Source organism: Rana temporaria, chromosome 8, assembly GCF_905171775.1.
Source record: "Rana temporaria chromosome 8, aRanTem1.1, whole genome shotgun sequence".
Taxonomy (NCBI): domain Eukaryota; kingdom Metazoa; phylum Chordata; class Amphibia; order Anura; family Ranidae; genus Rana; species Rana temporaria.
This window is the reverse complement of record NC_053496.1, coordinates 1722306-1738485: the sequence shown is the minus strand read 5'-3', so window position 1 is coordinate 1738485 and position 16180 is coordinate 1722306. Positions and strand designations below refer to the sequence as shown.

Genomic DNA, 16180 nt, shown 5'->3' with positions numbered 1-16180 from the left:
CTGAGGCTACCATAGCGCAGCCACTTTTATCAACTGCTGGTGGGCAGGAAAGGTCCACCAATACACCATTTTCAATGACCAACCATACAGCTTTGAGGCTACCATAGCTTGGCCACCCTCTGAAAATGCTGGTGGGCAGGGAGGGTCCACCAATCCACCATTTTTATTGAGCAACCATACAGTTTTGAGGATAACATAGCTTGGCCACCCTCTGAAGCTGCTGGTGGGCAGGGATGAATGAATGAATGAATGAAAAACTTATAAAGCGCGGCGCATGCGAACTGAATCGCTTCTGGTCCACCAACCCACCAACGCAATGACCAACCATACAGCTTTGAGGCTAACATAGCTCGGCCACCCACTGAAGCTAATGGTGGGCAGGGAAGGTCCACCAATCCACCGTCTTCAATGACCAACCATACAGATTTGGCCACCCTCTGAAGCTGCTGGTGGGCAGGGAAGGTCCACCAACCCACCACCTTCAATGACCAACCATACAGCTTTGAGACTACCGTAGCTTGGCCACTCTCTGAAGCTGCTGGTGGCAGGGAAAGACCACCAATCCACCATTTTCAATGACCAACTTTACAGTTCTGAGGCAACCATCGTTTAGACACCCTCTTCAACTGTTGGTGGGCAGGGAAGGTCCATCAATCCACCATCTTAAATGACCAACCATACAGCTTTGAGGCTACCATAGCTCGGCCACCCTCTGAAGCTGCTGGTGGGCAGGGAAGCTCCACTAATCCACCATTTTCAATGACCAGTTATACATCTCTGAGGCTACCATAGCGCAGACACTTTTATCAACTGTTGGTGGGCAGGAAAGGTCCACCAATACACCATTTTCAATGACCAACCATACAGCTTTGAGGTGACCAAAACTCAGCCACCATCTGACACTGTTGGTGGACAGGGAAGGACCACCAACCCAAGTGAAATCCTGAGTGCGGGGGAATCCCTCAGGTATGGCAAAGAAAGAAAGAATGAGAAGGGATTCCTCAGGTATTGTAGAGGGATGCTGAGTGAGGAGGTATCTTCCGGGTGTGGAAGAGGGATGAGGAGTCAGGGGGATCCCTCAGGTAGTAGTAGAGTGATAGTGATGCCTCAGGTGATGGTGGAGGTATGAGGAGTGATGGTGGAGGTATGAGGAGTGATGGTGATCCCTGAGGTGATGGTGGAGGTATGAGGAGTGATGGTGATCCCTCAGGTGATGGTGGAGGTATGAGGAGTGATGGTGATCCCTCAGGTGATGGTGGAGGTATGAGGAGTGATGGTGACCCCTCAGGTGATGATGGAGGTATGAGGAGTGATGGTGATCCCTCAGGTAATGGTGGAGGTATGAGGAGTGATGGTGATCCCTCAGGTGATGGTGGAGGTATGAGGAGTGATGGTGATCCCTCAGGTGATGGTGGAGGTATGAGGAGTGATAATGATTCCTCAGGTGATGGTGGAGGTATGAGGAGTGATAGTGACCCCTCAGGTGATGGTGGAGGTATGAGGAGTGATGGTGATCCCTCAGGTGATGGTGGAGGTATGAGGAGTGATAATGATTCCTCAGGTGATGGTGGAGGTATGAGGAGTGATAGTGACCCCTCAGGTGATGGTGGAGGTATGAGGAGTGATGGTGATCCCTCAGGTAATGGTGGAGGTATGAGGAGTGATAGTGATCCCTCAGGTGATGGTGGAGGTATGAGGAGTAATAATGATCCCTCAGGTGATGGTGGAGGTATGAGGAGTGATGGTGATCCCTCAGGTGATGGTGGAGGTATGAGGAGTGATGGTGATCCCTCAGGTGATGGTGGAGGTATGAGGAGTGATGGTGATCCCTCAGGTGATGGTGAAGGTATGAGGAGTAATAATGATCCCTCAGGTGATGGTGGAGGTATGAGGAGTGATAGTGACCCCTCAGGTGATGGTGGAGGTATGAGGAGTGATAGTGACCCCTCAGGTGATGGTGGAGGTATGAGGAGTGATAATGATCCCTCAGGTGATGGTGGAGGTATGAGGAGTGATGGTGATCCCTCAGGTGATGGTGGGGGTATGAGGAGTGATAGTGATCCCTCAGGTGATGGTGGAGGTATGAGGAGTGATAGTGATCCCTCAGGTGATGGTGGAGGTATGAGGAGTGATGGTGATCCCTCAGGTGACAGTGGAGGTATGAGGAGTGATGGTGATCCCTCAGGTGATGGTGGAGGTATGAGGAGTGATGGTGATCCCTCAGGTGATGATGGTGGAGGTATGAGGAGTGATGGTGGAGGTATGAGGAGTGATGGTGATCCCTCAGGTGATGGTGGAGGTATGAGGAGTGATGGTGGAGGTATGAGGAGTGATGGTGATCCCTCAGGTGACAGTGGAGGTATGAGGAGTGATGGTGATCCCTCTGGTGATGGTGGAGGTATGAGGAGTGATGGTGATCCCTCAGGTGATGATGGAGGTATGAGGAGTGATGGTGACCCCTCAGGTGATGATGGAGGTATGAGGAGTGATGGTGACCCCTCAGGTGATGGTGGAGGTATGAGGAGTGATAGTGATCCCTCAGGTGATGGTGGAGGTATGAGGAGTGATAGTGACCCCTCAGGTGATGATGGAGGTATGAGGAGTGATGGTGATCCCTCAGGTGATGGTGGAGGTATGAGGAGTGATAGTGACCCCTCAGGTGATGGTGGAGGTATGAGGAGTGATGGTGACCCCTCAGGTGATGGTGGAGGTATGAGGAGTGATAGTGATCCCTCAGGTGATGGTGGAGGTATGAGGAGTGATAGTGATTGCTCAGGTGATGGTGGAGGTATGAGGAGTGATAGTGATCCCTCAGGTGATGGTGGAGGTATGAGGAGTGATGGTGGAGGTATGAGGAGTGATGGTGGAGGTATGAGGAGTGATAGTGACCCCTCAGGTGACGGTGGAGGTATGAGGAGTGATGGTGATCCCTCAGGTTCTCAGCTAAGGATAGCACTGTGATGAGGAGGTGCCTGGACTGAGGTTGCCATGGAGGGAAACCCGACACTGTGTGAGGTGTTGTGACAGGATTATTATGGGATGTCAGGAGGAGGGGGGCATATTATGGGATGTCAGGAGGAGGGGGGCATATTATGGGATGTCAGGAGGAGGGGGCTTATTATGGGATGTCAGGAGGAGGGGGGCTTATTATGGGATGTCAGGAGGAGGGGGGGCATATTATGGGATGTCAGGAGGAGGGGGGGCATATTATGGGATGTCGGGCTCCCTAGAAGTTATTATGGGATGTCTGGTGATTATTATGGGATGCATAGTGATTATTATGGGATGTCAGTCTCCCTCAGGTTATTATGGGATGCCTGGCTGTGGTGATTATTATGGGATGTCTGTGGCTATTATGGGATAGCAGAGCTTCCTTCATGTTAAGGGTTATAGTAGAGGGATGAGGAGTAAGGGGATCCTTCAGGTAGGGTGACCACATTTCCAAACTGCCATTCAGGGACACCCCCCCCCATTTTTTTGCAGATTTTTGGGGCAGGGGCGTATGAAATCAGCGGGCCCATGTGCGCGATCAAAAGTGGGCCCTAGGCATCAAGAAAAACAACTGAGTGGTCGGGGCACAGAGTAGTCAGAGGGGCAGTGGGATGGATAGAGGCACACCTCCCAACTTTCTGAGATGGGAATGAAGGACACCTATTAGCAAAAATATGTAGGAGAATTATAAACAAAGAAAAACTGGTTAAACCCACAGGTGCTTTTTTACCACTACTATTCTTTTATATTGGCTCCTTGAAGGAAAAACAAGGAGGAAAGAGGAACAGAGGGGCAGAGGGACAATGCTCTAAATGAGGGACAGTTCCTCCAAATCAGGAACAGCACAGGAGGGGGGGGATGAAGAACAGCACAGGTGGGACCAGAGGACAGCACAGGTGGGGGACTGGAGAACAGCACAGGTGGGGGACTGATGAACTGCACCGGGTGGGGGACTGGAGAACAGCACAGGTGGGGGACTGGAGAACAGCACAGGTGGGGGACTGGAGAACAGCACAGGTGGGGGACTGGAGAACAGCACAGGTGGGGGACTGGAGAACAGCACAGGTGGGACCAGAGGACAGCACAGGAGGGGGGGACTGATGAACTGCACGGGATGGGGGACTGGAGAACAGCACAGGTGGGGGACTGGAGAACAGCACAGGTGGGGGACTGAAGAACAGCACAGGTGGGGGACTGAAGAACAGCACAGGTGGGGGACTGGAGAACAGCACAGGTGGGGGACTGAAGAACAGCACAGGTGGGGGACTGAAGAACAGCACAGGTGGGGGACTGAAGAACAGCACAGGTGGGGGACTGAAGAACAGCACAGGTGGGGGACTGAAGAACAGCACAGGTGGGGGACTGGAGAACAGCACAGGTGGGGGACTGAAGAACAGCACAGGTGGGGGACTGAAGAACAGCACAGGTGGGGGACTGGAGAACAGCACAGGGGGGGGACTGAAGAACAGCACAGGTGGGGGACTGAAGAACAGCACAGGTGGGGGACTGGAGAACAGCACAGGTGGGGGACTGAAGAACAGCACAGGTGGGGGACTGAAGAACAGCACAGGTGGGGGACTGGAGAACAGCACAGGTGGGGGACTGAAGAACAGCACAGGTGGGGGACTGAAGAACAGCACAGGTGGGGGACTGAAGAACAGCACAGGTGGGGGACTGGAGAACAGCACAGGTGGGGGACTGAAGAAAAGCACAGGTGGGGGACTGGAGAACAGCACAGGTGGGGGACTGGAGAACAGCACAGGTGGGGGACCGGAGGACTGCACAGGTGGGACCAGAGGACTGCACAGGTGGGACCAGAGGACAGCACAGGAGGAGGGACTGAAGAACAGCACAGGGTGGGACTGAAGAACAGCACAGGTGGGGGACTGAAGAACAGCACAGGTGGGGGACTGAAGAACAGCACAGGTGGGGGACTGGAGAACAGCACAGGTGGGGGACTGAAGAACAGCACAGGTGGGGGACTGAAGAACAGCACAGGTGGGGGACTGAAGAACAGCACAGGTGGGGGACTGGAGAACAGCACAGGTGGGGGACTGAAGAAAAGCACAGGTGGGGGACTGGAGAACAGCACAGGTGGGGGACTGGAGAACAGCACAGGTGGGGGACCGGAGGACTGCACAGGTGGGACCAGAGGACTGCACAGGTGGGACCAGAGGACAGCACAGGAGGAGGGACTGAAGAACAGCACAGGGTGGGACTGAAGAACAGCACAGGGTGGGAGCAGAGGACAGCACAGGAGGAGGGGGGACTGAAGAACAGCACAGGTGGGACCAGAGGACAGCACAGGAGGGGGGGACTGAAGAACAGCACAGGTGGGACCAGAGGACAGCACAGGAGGGGGGGACTGAAGAACAGCACAGGTGGGACCAGAGGACAGCACAGGAGGGGGGGACTGAAGAACAGCACAGGTGGGACCAGAGGACAGCAGGGGGTTGGCGAATGGGGGGTGAGGTGGGAGAGAGCAGAGAAGTTACTGGGGAAGATCAGCCAGGAGAGTATTGAGGGACCTGTGGGCAGCAGAAGGAAACTGGATAGGAGGAACTGATGCCCCCCATGTTCTTCTTGCAGCCACTGAATGCCCGCTTTTCCTCCTTTACCTCCTGCAGGCATTCAGTGGCTGCAAGAAGAACATGGGGGGCATCAGTTCCTCTATATGCCGCCTCTCCTATCCAGGTTTAGAGGGAAGCTGCATGGACCCCCTGGAGTATGAGGCTGGGTTGCAATGGCGCCCCCTGTAGTTACACCGCTGCAGTGGAGTAACTAAAACATTTCTGTCAGGTTGAAGGAGCAATAAATGGAATGCTGGCAGGATTCTGAGGTTGTGATAGTTGCAGATGAGCCACTCCTGAGAGGATTTCTTATTATACAGAGGGGGTAACAAGACTAGTGGGTGAAGAGGTGGCAGAACATGAAAGGCTGAAGGTGAAGGAGGAGGAGGGAGGGGGCTGCAGTGAGAGGCAAACAAGTAGTGGGAGAGAAGAGACATGGAGCAGCCGGACAGGACTGGGTGTGAGGAGTTATCATGTGTGCAGGAAACATCTTCAGCTCTGAGGAGTTCATGCTGGGACCTGTAGTTCTTCACTTTTGGGGGGGGGGGAGTCACATCCCCAAAAGTGAAGGATTACAAGTCCCAGCATGAACCCTGCCCTGATATCTAAGGATGTTTCCTCCTTCCATCCAGGGTGTCATGTGTAATCTGTTCTCTCCTGCCGACCCTTATCTGCCTTATCTTACTCAGCCTGGAGCAAGCCTCTGAGTCTCCTGTGCAGACACTCCAGCTTCTTACAAGTGCTGAACTCTGACTGCTGAGGGAGAGCTGACAGGATTATAACACGGATGGATCTGCTGGTCAGTGCTTTGCAATGTTACTTGCCTTAGTTTGTACCATCTCTCATCTGTACACTGCAGTCTGTCTCACAGTCCGATGTTTCTTCTGGTTGCCTGCTGTACTCCAGAACATACACGAGGAGGTGGGTGGAGCTGAACAGAAGGCGCGGAGGAGGAAGTTAAACTCTCCTCCGCTGTGATAGGTCTCTGCCTCTCTCCTGCTCTGACGTCACTGGTTGCTACACGCCAAGCGGGAGGCAGGAGGTAGCAACCAGTTTGGGCACTGAGCCAGGGGCGGTGAATAAAGAAAAAGGGGTCTCACTCTCTGTCAGCTAGGGGTCCACCATAGGCTGAGACAGAGAGGATGTATACAAAGGCTATTTTAGGGGGCATTAGATCTGCCCAGGCCAATTCCGGGACTCTGTATTGTCCCGTAATGAGTGTGTCCGGGACACGGGACACAAGCATTAATTAAGGGACAGTCCCGGGCAATCCGGGACACGTGGTCACCCTACCTTCAGGTAGTAGTAGAGGGATGAGGAGTAAGGGGGATTCCTCAGGTAGTGGTAGAGGGATGAGGAGTAAGGGAAATCCCTCGGGTAGTGGTAGGGGGATGAGGAGTAAGGGGGATCCCTCAGGTAGTAGTAGAGGGATGAGGAGTAAGGGGGATCCCTCGGGTAGTGGTAGAGGGATGAGGAGTAAGGGGGATCCCTCAGGTAGTAGTAGAGGGATGAGGAGTAAGGGGGATCCCTCAGGTAGTAGTAGAGGGATAGAGATCGAGAAGGATCTCTCAGGTACAGTTGAGGGATGAAGCATGAGGGAGGTCCTCTTGGTAAAGATGGAGGGGTGAAGAGTTAGGGGGGAACCCTCAGGTAATGGTGGAGGGATGAGGAGTCAGAGGAATCCCTCAAGTCGTTTTGGAGGGATGAAGAGTGAGGGGGATCCTCAAGGTCAGGGCCGGACTTACCATTGGGCTTGACTGGGCTCAAGCCCATGGGCCCCACCCAATAGGGGGCCCCCTTTAAAAAAAAAAATTTTTTTTTTTTTTTTTTTTTTTTTTTTTTTTTTTTAGGGATCCGGAGGTCCCCAGGGGCCCGGAGGCCCCCCGGGCCCTGGACGGCAACCCCCTTCTTTTTAAAATTTTTTTATTAAAAAAAATGTTTATATATATATATATTTTTTTATTATTAAAGGGCCCAGAGGTCTCCTGGCAACCCCCCCTTTTTTATTTAGGGGTCCGGAGGTCCCCAGGGGCCCGGAGGCCCCCCGTGCCCCGGACGGCAACCCCCCTTTTTTTATTTCTTTTTTTATTAAAAAAAATGTTTTTTTTTATATATATATATATATATATAATTATTAATATTATTATTATTATTATTATTATGAAAGGGCCCAGAGGTCTCCAGGGCCCCTGGATGGCAACCCCCCCTTTTTTTTTTTTTATATATATATTTTTTTTTTTTATTAGGAGGCCCAGAGGCCCCAGATGGCAACCTCCATTTTTTTATGTATTTTTTATAAATGTTTATTTTTTTTTTATTTTTTTTTTATTAAAGGGCCCAGAGGTTTCCTTTTTCTTTTTATTAAAGGGCCCAGAGGTCCCCAGGGCCCCGGATGGCTACCCCCCTTTTTTTATATATACAGTACAGACCAAAAGTTTGGACACACCTTCTCATTCAAAGAGTTTTCTTTATTTCATGACTATGAAAATTGTAGATTCACACTGAAGGCATCAAAGCTATGAAGTAACACATGTGGAATTATACATAACATAAAAGTGTGAAACAACTGAAAATATATTTCATATTCTAGGTTCTTCAAAGTAGCCACCTTTTTGCTTTGATTACTGCTTGGCATTCTCTTGGCATTCTCTTGATGAGCTTCAAGAGGTAGTCACCTGGCGCAGCACCCCATCACTCTCCTTCTTGGTCAAATAGCCCTTCCCCCGCCTGGAGGTGTGTTTGGGGTCATTGTCCTGTTGAAAAATAAATGATGGTCCAACTAAACGCAAACCGGATGGAATAGCATGCCGCTGCAAGATGCTGTGGTAGCCATGCTGGTTCAGTATAAATCCCCAACAGTGTCACCAGCAAAGCACCCCCACACCATCACACCTCCTCCGCCATGCTTCACGGTGGGAACCAGGCATGTAGAGTCCATCCATTCACCTTTTCTGCGTCGCACAAAGACACGGGGGTTGGAACCAAAGATCTCAAGTTTGGACTCATCAGACCAAAGCACAGATTTCCACTGGTCTAATGTCCGTTCCTTGTGTTCTTTACCCCAAACAAGTCTCTTGTGCTTGTTGCCTTTCTTTAGCAGTGGTTTCCTAGCAGATATTCTACTATGAAGGCCTCATTCACACAGTCTCCTCTTACCAGTTCTAGAGATGTGTCTGCTGCAAAAGGTGGAAGGACCTAGAATATGAAATATATTTTCAGTTGTTTCACACTTTTTTGTTATGTATAATTCCACATGTGTTCATTCAGAGTTTTGATGCCTTCAGTGTGAATCTACAATTTCATAGTCATGAAAATAAAGAAAGCTCTTTGAATGAGAAGGGGTGTCCAAACTATATTTTTCTTTATTTCTTATTTTTTTTGTAAAGGCCCCCCCCGCTTCTCAATTTGCAGCAGCCCCCTCGCTTCTCAATTTCAGGCGGCAGCACCCCCCTCCTCGCTTCTCTGCTCCAGGGGGCCCATGCCTTAAGCTGTGTAAGGGGTAGAGTTACCACCTTTTCTTCAAGCCAAACCAACCCGAACACTTTAGCGGCACAGGCCACATTTTTTTTTCGTAGTATACACAATAGAATTATAAAAGACCTGGGGCACCTTTGGGTGCCTCAAGGAGAGTGGTAATGCAGCGCGCTGTGGGTGTGGCCAAACTGCTCTTGCTGACATCATGGCTCCCCCTCGGTGATGCCAAACCTGCCCCCAGACAGCGGCCCGCATCTCCCGAATGGCAACAGTTCTTTGTGTGACTACCTCAGTTACTTGGGGAGCCACAGCCCAGTCTAAATAATGTGTCCGGGTTTCAGGCAGACTGAAACCCGGACACAAGATCCCAAACCCGAACTGTCCGGGTGATTCCTGGACAGGTGGCAACCCTAGTAAGGGGCCCCACAATTCCTGATGGCTGCCCTGCGCATACCTCCCAACACGCATGGATTCTGCGGGACTTTCCCGCACAGACAGCTTCTTCCCGCAGTCCCGCGAAAGGGTTAATTTTCCCCCACTGCAAGAGGAGGAGGCAGCACGGAAGCAGGAGGAACCGGAGCGGTGTGGAGGACTGTGGCTGCTAAAGGGAAGAAAGCCGACAGCCGGGCTAATGACAGTCTGTGGCCCAGCTGTCGGCACAGGTGAGAGGCACTCCCCCCTGCTCAACAACTGCAAAACCCCCCCAGGAGGAACCGGAGTGGTATGTGGATGTCTGCTTAAGAGAAGAGAGCCGACATATTTCGTGCACAGGTGAGAGGCCCCCCCCCGCTCAACAAATTTAATGCGCCCCCCCGCTCAACAACTTTAATCCTTTAATGCGCCCCCCCTCTCAACAACTATGATCCCCCCCCCCCTCGCTCAACATCTTCGACCCCCTCCCCAATTCTCGGCTCCAGGGGGCCCCTTCAACACTCAAGCCCAGGGGCCCCCACCACCCTAAGTCCTGCCCTGCTCAAGGTATAGATGGATGAAGAGTTAAGGGGGTCCGCCAGGTAATGGTGGAAGCATGAGAAGTAGTGGAGGGATGAAGAGTGAGGGGGATCCCTTGGGTACAGCACAGGGATGAGGAGTGAGGGGAATCCTTCAGGTAATGGTAGAGGGATGAAGAGTGAGGAAGATCCCCCAGGTAATAGTGGAGGGAAGAGGCATGAGGAAGATCCCGCAGGTAATAGTGGAGGGATGAAGAGTGAGGGGGGATCCCTAATGCCGCGTACACACCATCACTTTATGTGATGAAAAAAACCCGACGTTTTTAAAAACGTCACTTTAAATGACTGTGTGTGGGGGAAAACGTCGTTTTATGTCTTCTGAAAAACGACAAAAAAAAATTGAAGCATGCTTCAATTTTATGTGTAGTTTTTCAAAACGTCGTTTTTTTACTTCACGGAAATTGACCGTGTGTAGCAAAAAACGTCGTTTAAAACGACGTTCTTACACCCGCGCATGCCCAGAAGCTACTTATGAAGCGAGCTTCAATGGTAAAACGTGGTGAACGTAACCGCGCTTTGCTAGAACATTGTGAGAAAAACGATGGTGTGTAGGCAACTTCGTCTTTGAAAATTGAAGTTTCATAAACGTTGTTTTTTACTTCACAGAAAATGTCGTTTTTTTTCATCACATAAAGTGATGGTGTGTACGCGGCATTAGGTAATGATAGAGGGAAGAGGCATGAGGAGGGATTCCTCAGGTATAGAAAAGGGATAAAGACTGATAAAGCAGCGGTCCCCAACCTTTTTGACACTGGGGACCGGCTGCATGAAGGAATGTTATGCCAAGGCCCGCGGGGGGGTAAGTGATATTTTGCGGCAATGGCTGGTGTTTGCGTTTCGATCATCCCGGCACCGTGGTTGATATGGCGCATAATTTCCATTATTACATTGTAATAAAAAATGAAATAGTTCAACTCACAATAATGCAGAATGGATGGGACCCCCGAGTGTGTCACTTGCCACCGTCACCTGCCACCGTCACCTGCCACCGTCACCTGCCACCGTCACCTTCCACCGTCACCTGCCACCGTCACCTGCCACCGTCACCTGCCACCGTCACCTTCCACCGTCACCTGCCACCGTCACCTGCCACCGTCACCTGCCACCGTCACCTTCCACCGTCACCTGCCACCGTCACCTGCCACCGTCACCTTCCACCGTCACCTTCCACCGTCACCTTCCACCGTCACCTGCCACCGTCACTTGCCACCGTCACCTACCACCACATGCAGCATTTCTTTTGTCACCATCGCCTGCTACCAAATTCAGCTTACCAATTTCGCCTGCCAACAGATCCGGCTTGTCACTTGCCAGGTGCGGTTTGTCACTTGCCAGGTGCGTCTTGTCACTTGCCAGGTGCGGTTTGTCACTTTCCGGGTGCGTCTTGTCACTTGCCAGGTGCGTCTTGTCACTTGCCAGGTGCGGTTTGTCACTTGCCAGGTGCGTCTTATCACTTGCCAGGTGCGGTTTGTCACTTGCCAGGTGCGTCTTGTCACTTGCCAGGTGCGTCTTGTCACTTGCCAGGTGCGGGGGGTAAGTGATATTTTGCGGCAATGACTGGTGTTTGCGTTTCGATCATTCCCGGCACCGTGGTTGATATGGCGCATAATTTCCATTATTACATTGTAATAAAAAATGAAATAGTTCAACTCACAATAATGCAGAATGGATGGGAGCCCCGAGTGTGTCACCTGCCACCGTCACCTGCCACCGTCACCTTCCACCGTCACCTGCCACCGTCACCTTCCACCGTCACCTACCACCGTCACCTTCCACCGTCACCTTCCACCGTCACCTTCCACCGTCACCTGCCACCGTCACCTTCCACCGTCACCTTCCACCGTCACCTGCCACCGTCACCTTCCACCGTCACCTTCCACCGTCACCTGCCACCGTCACCTGCCACCGTCACCTTCCACCGTCACTTGCCACCGTCACCTTCCACCGTCACTTGCCACCGTCACCTGCCACCGTCACCTTCCACCGTCACCTGCCACCGTCACCTGCCACCGTCACCTTCCACCGTCACCTGCCACCGTCACCTACCACCGTCACCTGCCACCGTCACCTGCCACCGTCACCTTCCACCGTCACCTTCCACCGTCACCTTCCACCGTCACCTTCCACCGTCACCTTCCACCGTCACCTGCCACCGTCACCTTCCACCGTCACTTGCCACCGTCACCTTCCACCGTCACCTTCCACCGTCACCTGCCACCGTCACCTGCCACCGTCACCTGCCACCGTCACCTTCCACCGTCACCTGCCACCGTCACTTGCCACCGTCACCTACCACCGTCACCTTCCAACGTCACCTTCCACCGTCACCTGCCACCGTCACCTTCCACCGTCACTTGCCACCGTCACCTTCCACCGTCACTTGCCACCGTCACCTTCCACCGTCACCTGCCACCGTCACCTTCCACCGTCACCTGCCACCGTCACCTGCCACCGTCACCTGCCACCGTCACCTTCCACCGTCACCTGCCACCGTCACCTTCCACCGTCACCTGCCACCGTCACCTGCCACCGTCACCTGCCACCGTCACCTTCCACCGTCACCTGCCACCGTCACCTTCCACCGTCACCTTCCACCGTCACTTGCCACCGTCACCTACCACCGTCACCTTCCACCGTCACCTACCACCGTCACCTGCCACCGTCACCTGCCACCGTCACCTGCCACCGTCACCTGCCACCGTCACCTTCCACCGTCACCTACCACCGTCACCTACCACCGTCACCTGCCACCGTCACCTTCCACCGTCACCTACCACCGTCACCTACCACCGTCACCTTCCACCGTCACCTGCCACCGTCACCTGCCACCGTCACCTTCCACCGTCACCTACCACCGTCACCTACCACCGTCACCTTCCACCGTCACCTGCCACCGTCACCTGCCACCGTCACCTGCCACCGTCACCTTCCACCGTCACCTGCCACTGTCACCTGCCACCGTCACCTTCCACCGTCACCTGCCACCGTCACCTACCACCACATGCAGCATTTCTTTTGTCACCATCGCCTGCTACCAAATTCAGCTTACCAATTTCGCCTGCCAACAGATCCGGCTTGTCACTTGCCAGGTGCGTCTTGTCAATTGCCGGGTGCGGTTTGTCACTTGCCAGGTGCGGTTTGTCACTTGCCAGGTGCATCTTGTCACTTGCCAGGTGCGTCTTGTCACTTGCCAGGTGCGTCTTGTCACTTGCCAGGTGCGTCTTGTCAATTGCCGGGTGCGGTTTGTCACTTGCCAGGTGCGGTTTGTCACTTGCCAGGTGCATCTTGTCACTTGCCAGGTGCGGTTTGTCACTTGCCAGGTGCGGTTTGTCACTTGCCAGGTGCGTCTTGTCACTTGCCAGGTGCGTCTTGTCACTTGCCAGGTGCGTCTTGTCAATTGCCGGGTGCGGTTTGTCACTTGCCAGGTGCGGTTTGTCACTTGCCAGGTGCATCTTGTCACTTGCCAGGTGCGTCTTGTCACTTGCCAGGTGCGGTTTGTCACTTGCCAGTGAGGGTGGAACCGCCAAAACTCAGTGTAGTGTTCGCGGCCGGCTGTAAGGACTGGACGGTGGTGATGCGGGGCGGGCGCTGAGTGATGATGTCATCTCTCTGCTCGCACGCAGTACCTCAGACAATGTTGTGTTCTTGGCCGGCTGTGAGGGCAGAACAGCTGTGATGTGTGGCGGGCGGTGAGTGATGATGTCATCTCTCTGCTCGCCCGCCACCGCCGGACCCCTGAAAGTGCAGCATTGTCAGTGGCCCGGTTGCAAACAGGCTACAGCCTGGCAGTGGGCTGCGGCCCGGGGGTTGGGGACCCCGGTGATAAAGGATCCCTCAGGGTAATGGGAGAGGAACGAAGAGAGATCCCTCTGGTAATACTAGAGGGAGGATTGAGGGGGGATCCTTCAGGTAATGACAAAGGGATGAGGAGTGAGGAGGAATCAGCATTATGATTGCCCCTCAGAAGGGCCGGTTGTATCTGTAAGATTAGATGTCCAGAGCATCCCCTCCCCCTTACATTAGATGTCAGGATCCCCCCATCAGAAGTTGGGCCCCCCCTCTCTCCCTTACATTAGATGTCGGGATCCCCCCCCCATCAGAAGTTGGGCCCCCCCTCTCTCCCTTACATCACAGTGCCCCCACCCCCCCTTTCCTTATGCTGCTGCTGGGAAGAAGCTGGGTGCATTGCTTGAAAGCAGAAAGAAGGGGTCTGGAGGAGGACCAGAGGGGGCGCGGGCCACATGAAATGGTCTGGAGGGCCGGATGCGACCCGAGGGCCTTGTGTTTGACACCTGTGCAGTAGAGGAATGAGGAGTGAGAGGGATCCCTCAGGTGATGGTGGAGGTATGAGGAGTGATGGTGATCCCTCAGGTGATGGTGGAGGTATGAGGAGTGATGGTGATCCCTCAGGTGATGGTGGAGGTATGAGGAGTGATGGTGATTCCCTCAGGTGATGGTGGAGGTATGAGGAGTGATGGTGATCCCTCAGGTGATGGTGGAGGTATGAGGAGTGATGGTGATCCCTCAGGTGATGGTGGAGGTATGAGGAGTGATGGTGATCCCTCAGGTGATGGTGGAGGTATGAGGAGTGATGGTGATTCCCTCAGGTAATGGTGGAGGTATGAGGAGTGATGGTGATCCCTCAGGTTCTCAGCGAAGGATAGCACTGTGATGAGGAGGTGCCTGGACTGAGGTTGCCATGGAGGGACACCTGGCACTGTGTGAGGTGCTGTGACAGGATTATTATGGGATGTCAGGAGAAGGGGGGGCATATTATGGGATGTCAGGAGGAGGGGGGGCATATTATGGGATGTCAGGAGGAGGGGGGCATATTATGGGATGTCAGGAGGAGGTGGGGCATATTATGGGATGTCAGGAGGAGGTGGGGCATATTATGGGATATCGGGAGGAGGGGGGCATATTATGGGATTTCGGGCTCCCTAGAAGTTATTATGGGATGTCTGGTGATTATTATGGGATGTCAGTCTCCCTCAGGTTATTATGGGATGCCTGGCTGTGGTGATTATTATGGGATGTCGGAGCTCCCTCTGATTACTATGAGATGTCTGTGGCTATTATGGGATAGCAGAGCTTCCTTCATGTTAGGGGTATAGTAGAGGAATGAGGAGTAAGGGGGATCCCGCGGGTAGTAGTAGAGGGATAGAGATCGAGAAGGATCTCTCAGGTACAGTTGAGGGATGAAGCATGAGGGGGGTCCTCTTGGTAAAGATGGAGGGGTGAAGAGTTAGGGGGGAACCCTCAGGTAATGGTAGAGGGATGAGGAGTCAGAGGAATCCCTCAAGTCGTTTTGGAGGGATGAAGAGTGAGGGGGATCCTCAAGGTATAGATGGATGAAGAGTTAAGGGGGTCCGCCAGGTAATGGTGGAAGCATGAGAAGTAGTGGAGGGATGAAGAGTGAGGGGGATCCCTTGGGTACAGCACAGGGATGAGGAGTGAGGGGAATCCTTCAGGTAATGGTAACGGGATGAAGAGTGAGGAAGATCCCTCAGGTAATAGTGGAGGGAAGAGGCATGAGGAGGGATTCCTCAGGTATAGAAAAGGGATAAAGACTGATAAAGCAGCGGTCCCCAACCTTTTTGACACTGGGGACCGGCTGCATGAAGGAATGTTATGCCAAGGCCCGCGGGGGGTAAGTGATATTTTGCGGCAATGGCTGGTGTTTGCGCTTCGATCATTCCCGGCACCGTGGTTGATATGGCGCATAATTTCCATTATTACATTGTAATAAAAAATGAAATAGTTCAACTCACAATAATGCAGAATGGATGGGAGCCCCGAGTGTGTCACTTGCCACCGTCACCTGCCACCGTCACCTTCCACCGTCACCTGCCACCGTCACCTGCCACCGTCACCTTCCACCGTCACCTGCCACCGTCACCTGCCACCGTCACCTTCCACCGTCACCTGCCACCGTCACCTGCCACCGTCACCTGCCACCGTCACCTTCCACCGTCACCTGCCACCGTCACCTGCCACCGTCACCTTCCACCGTCACCTGCCACCGTCACCTGCCACCGTCACCTGCCAACGTCACCTTCCACCGTCACTTGCCACCGTCACTTTCCACCACATGCAGCATGTCTTTTGTCACCATCGCCTGCTACCAAATTCAGC

At 53.2% G+C, this 16180-nt stretch overlaps 1 protein-coding gene across 1 annotated transcript; it reads left to right on the top strand.

Moving 5' to 3' along the window:
• Positions 1 to 1185: 1185 nt before the first annotated feature.
• LOC120909825 (loricrin-like) lies at positions 1186 to 2961 on the top strand. The gene has a single exon (XM_040321553.1). The coding sequence runs from the start codon at positions 1186 to 1188 to the stop codon at positions 2959 to 2961; it is 1776 nt and encodes a 591-aa protein (XP_040177487.1).
• The last annotated feature ends 13219 nt before the right edge of the window (positions 2962 to 16180 follow it).

Bases quoted from the DNA above. Each gene is read 5' to 3' on its own strand.
- LOC120909825 (XM_040321553.1), top strand. From the start codon at position 1,186: ATGAGGAGTGATGGTGATCCCTCAGGTGATGGTGGAGGTATGAGGAGT.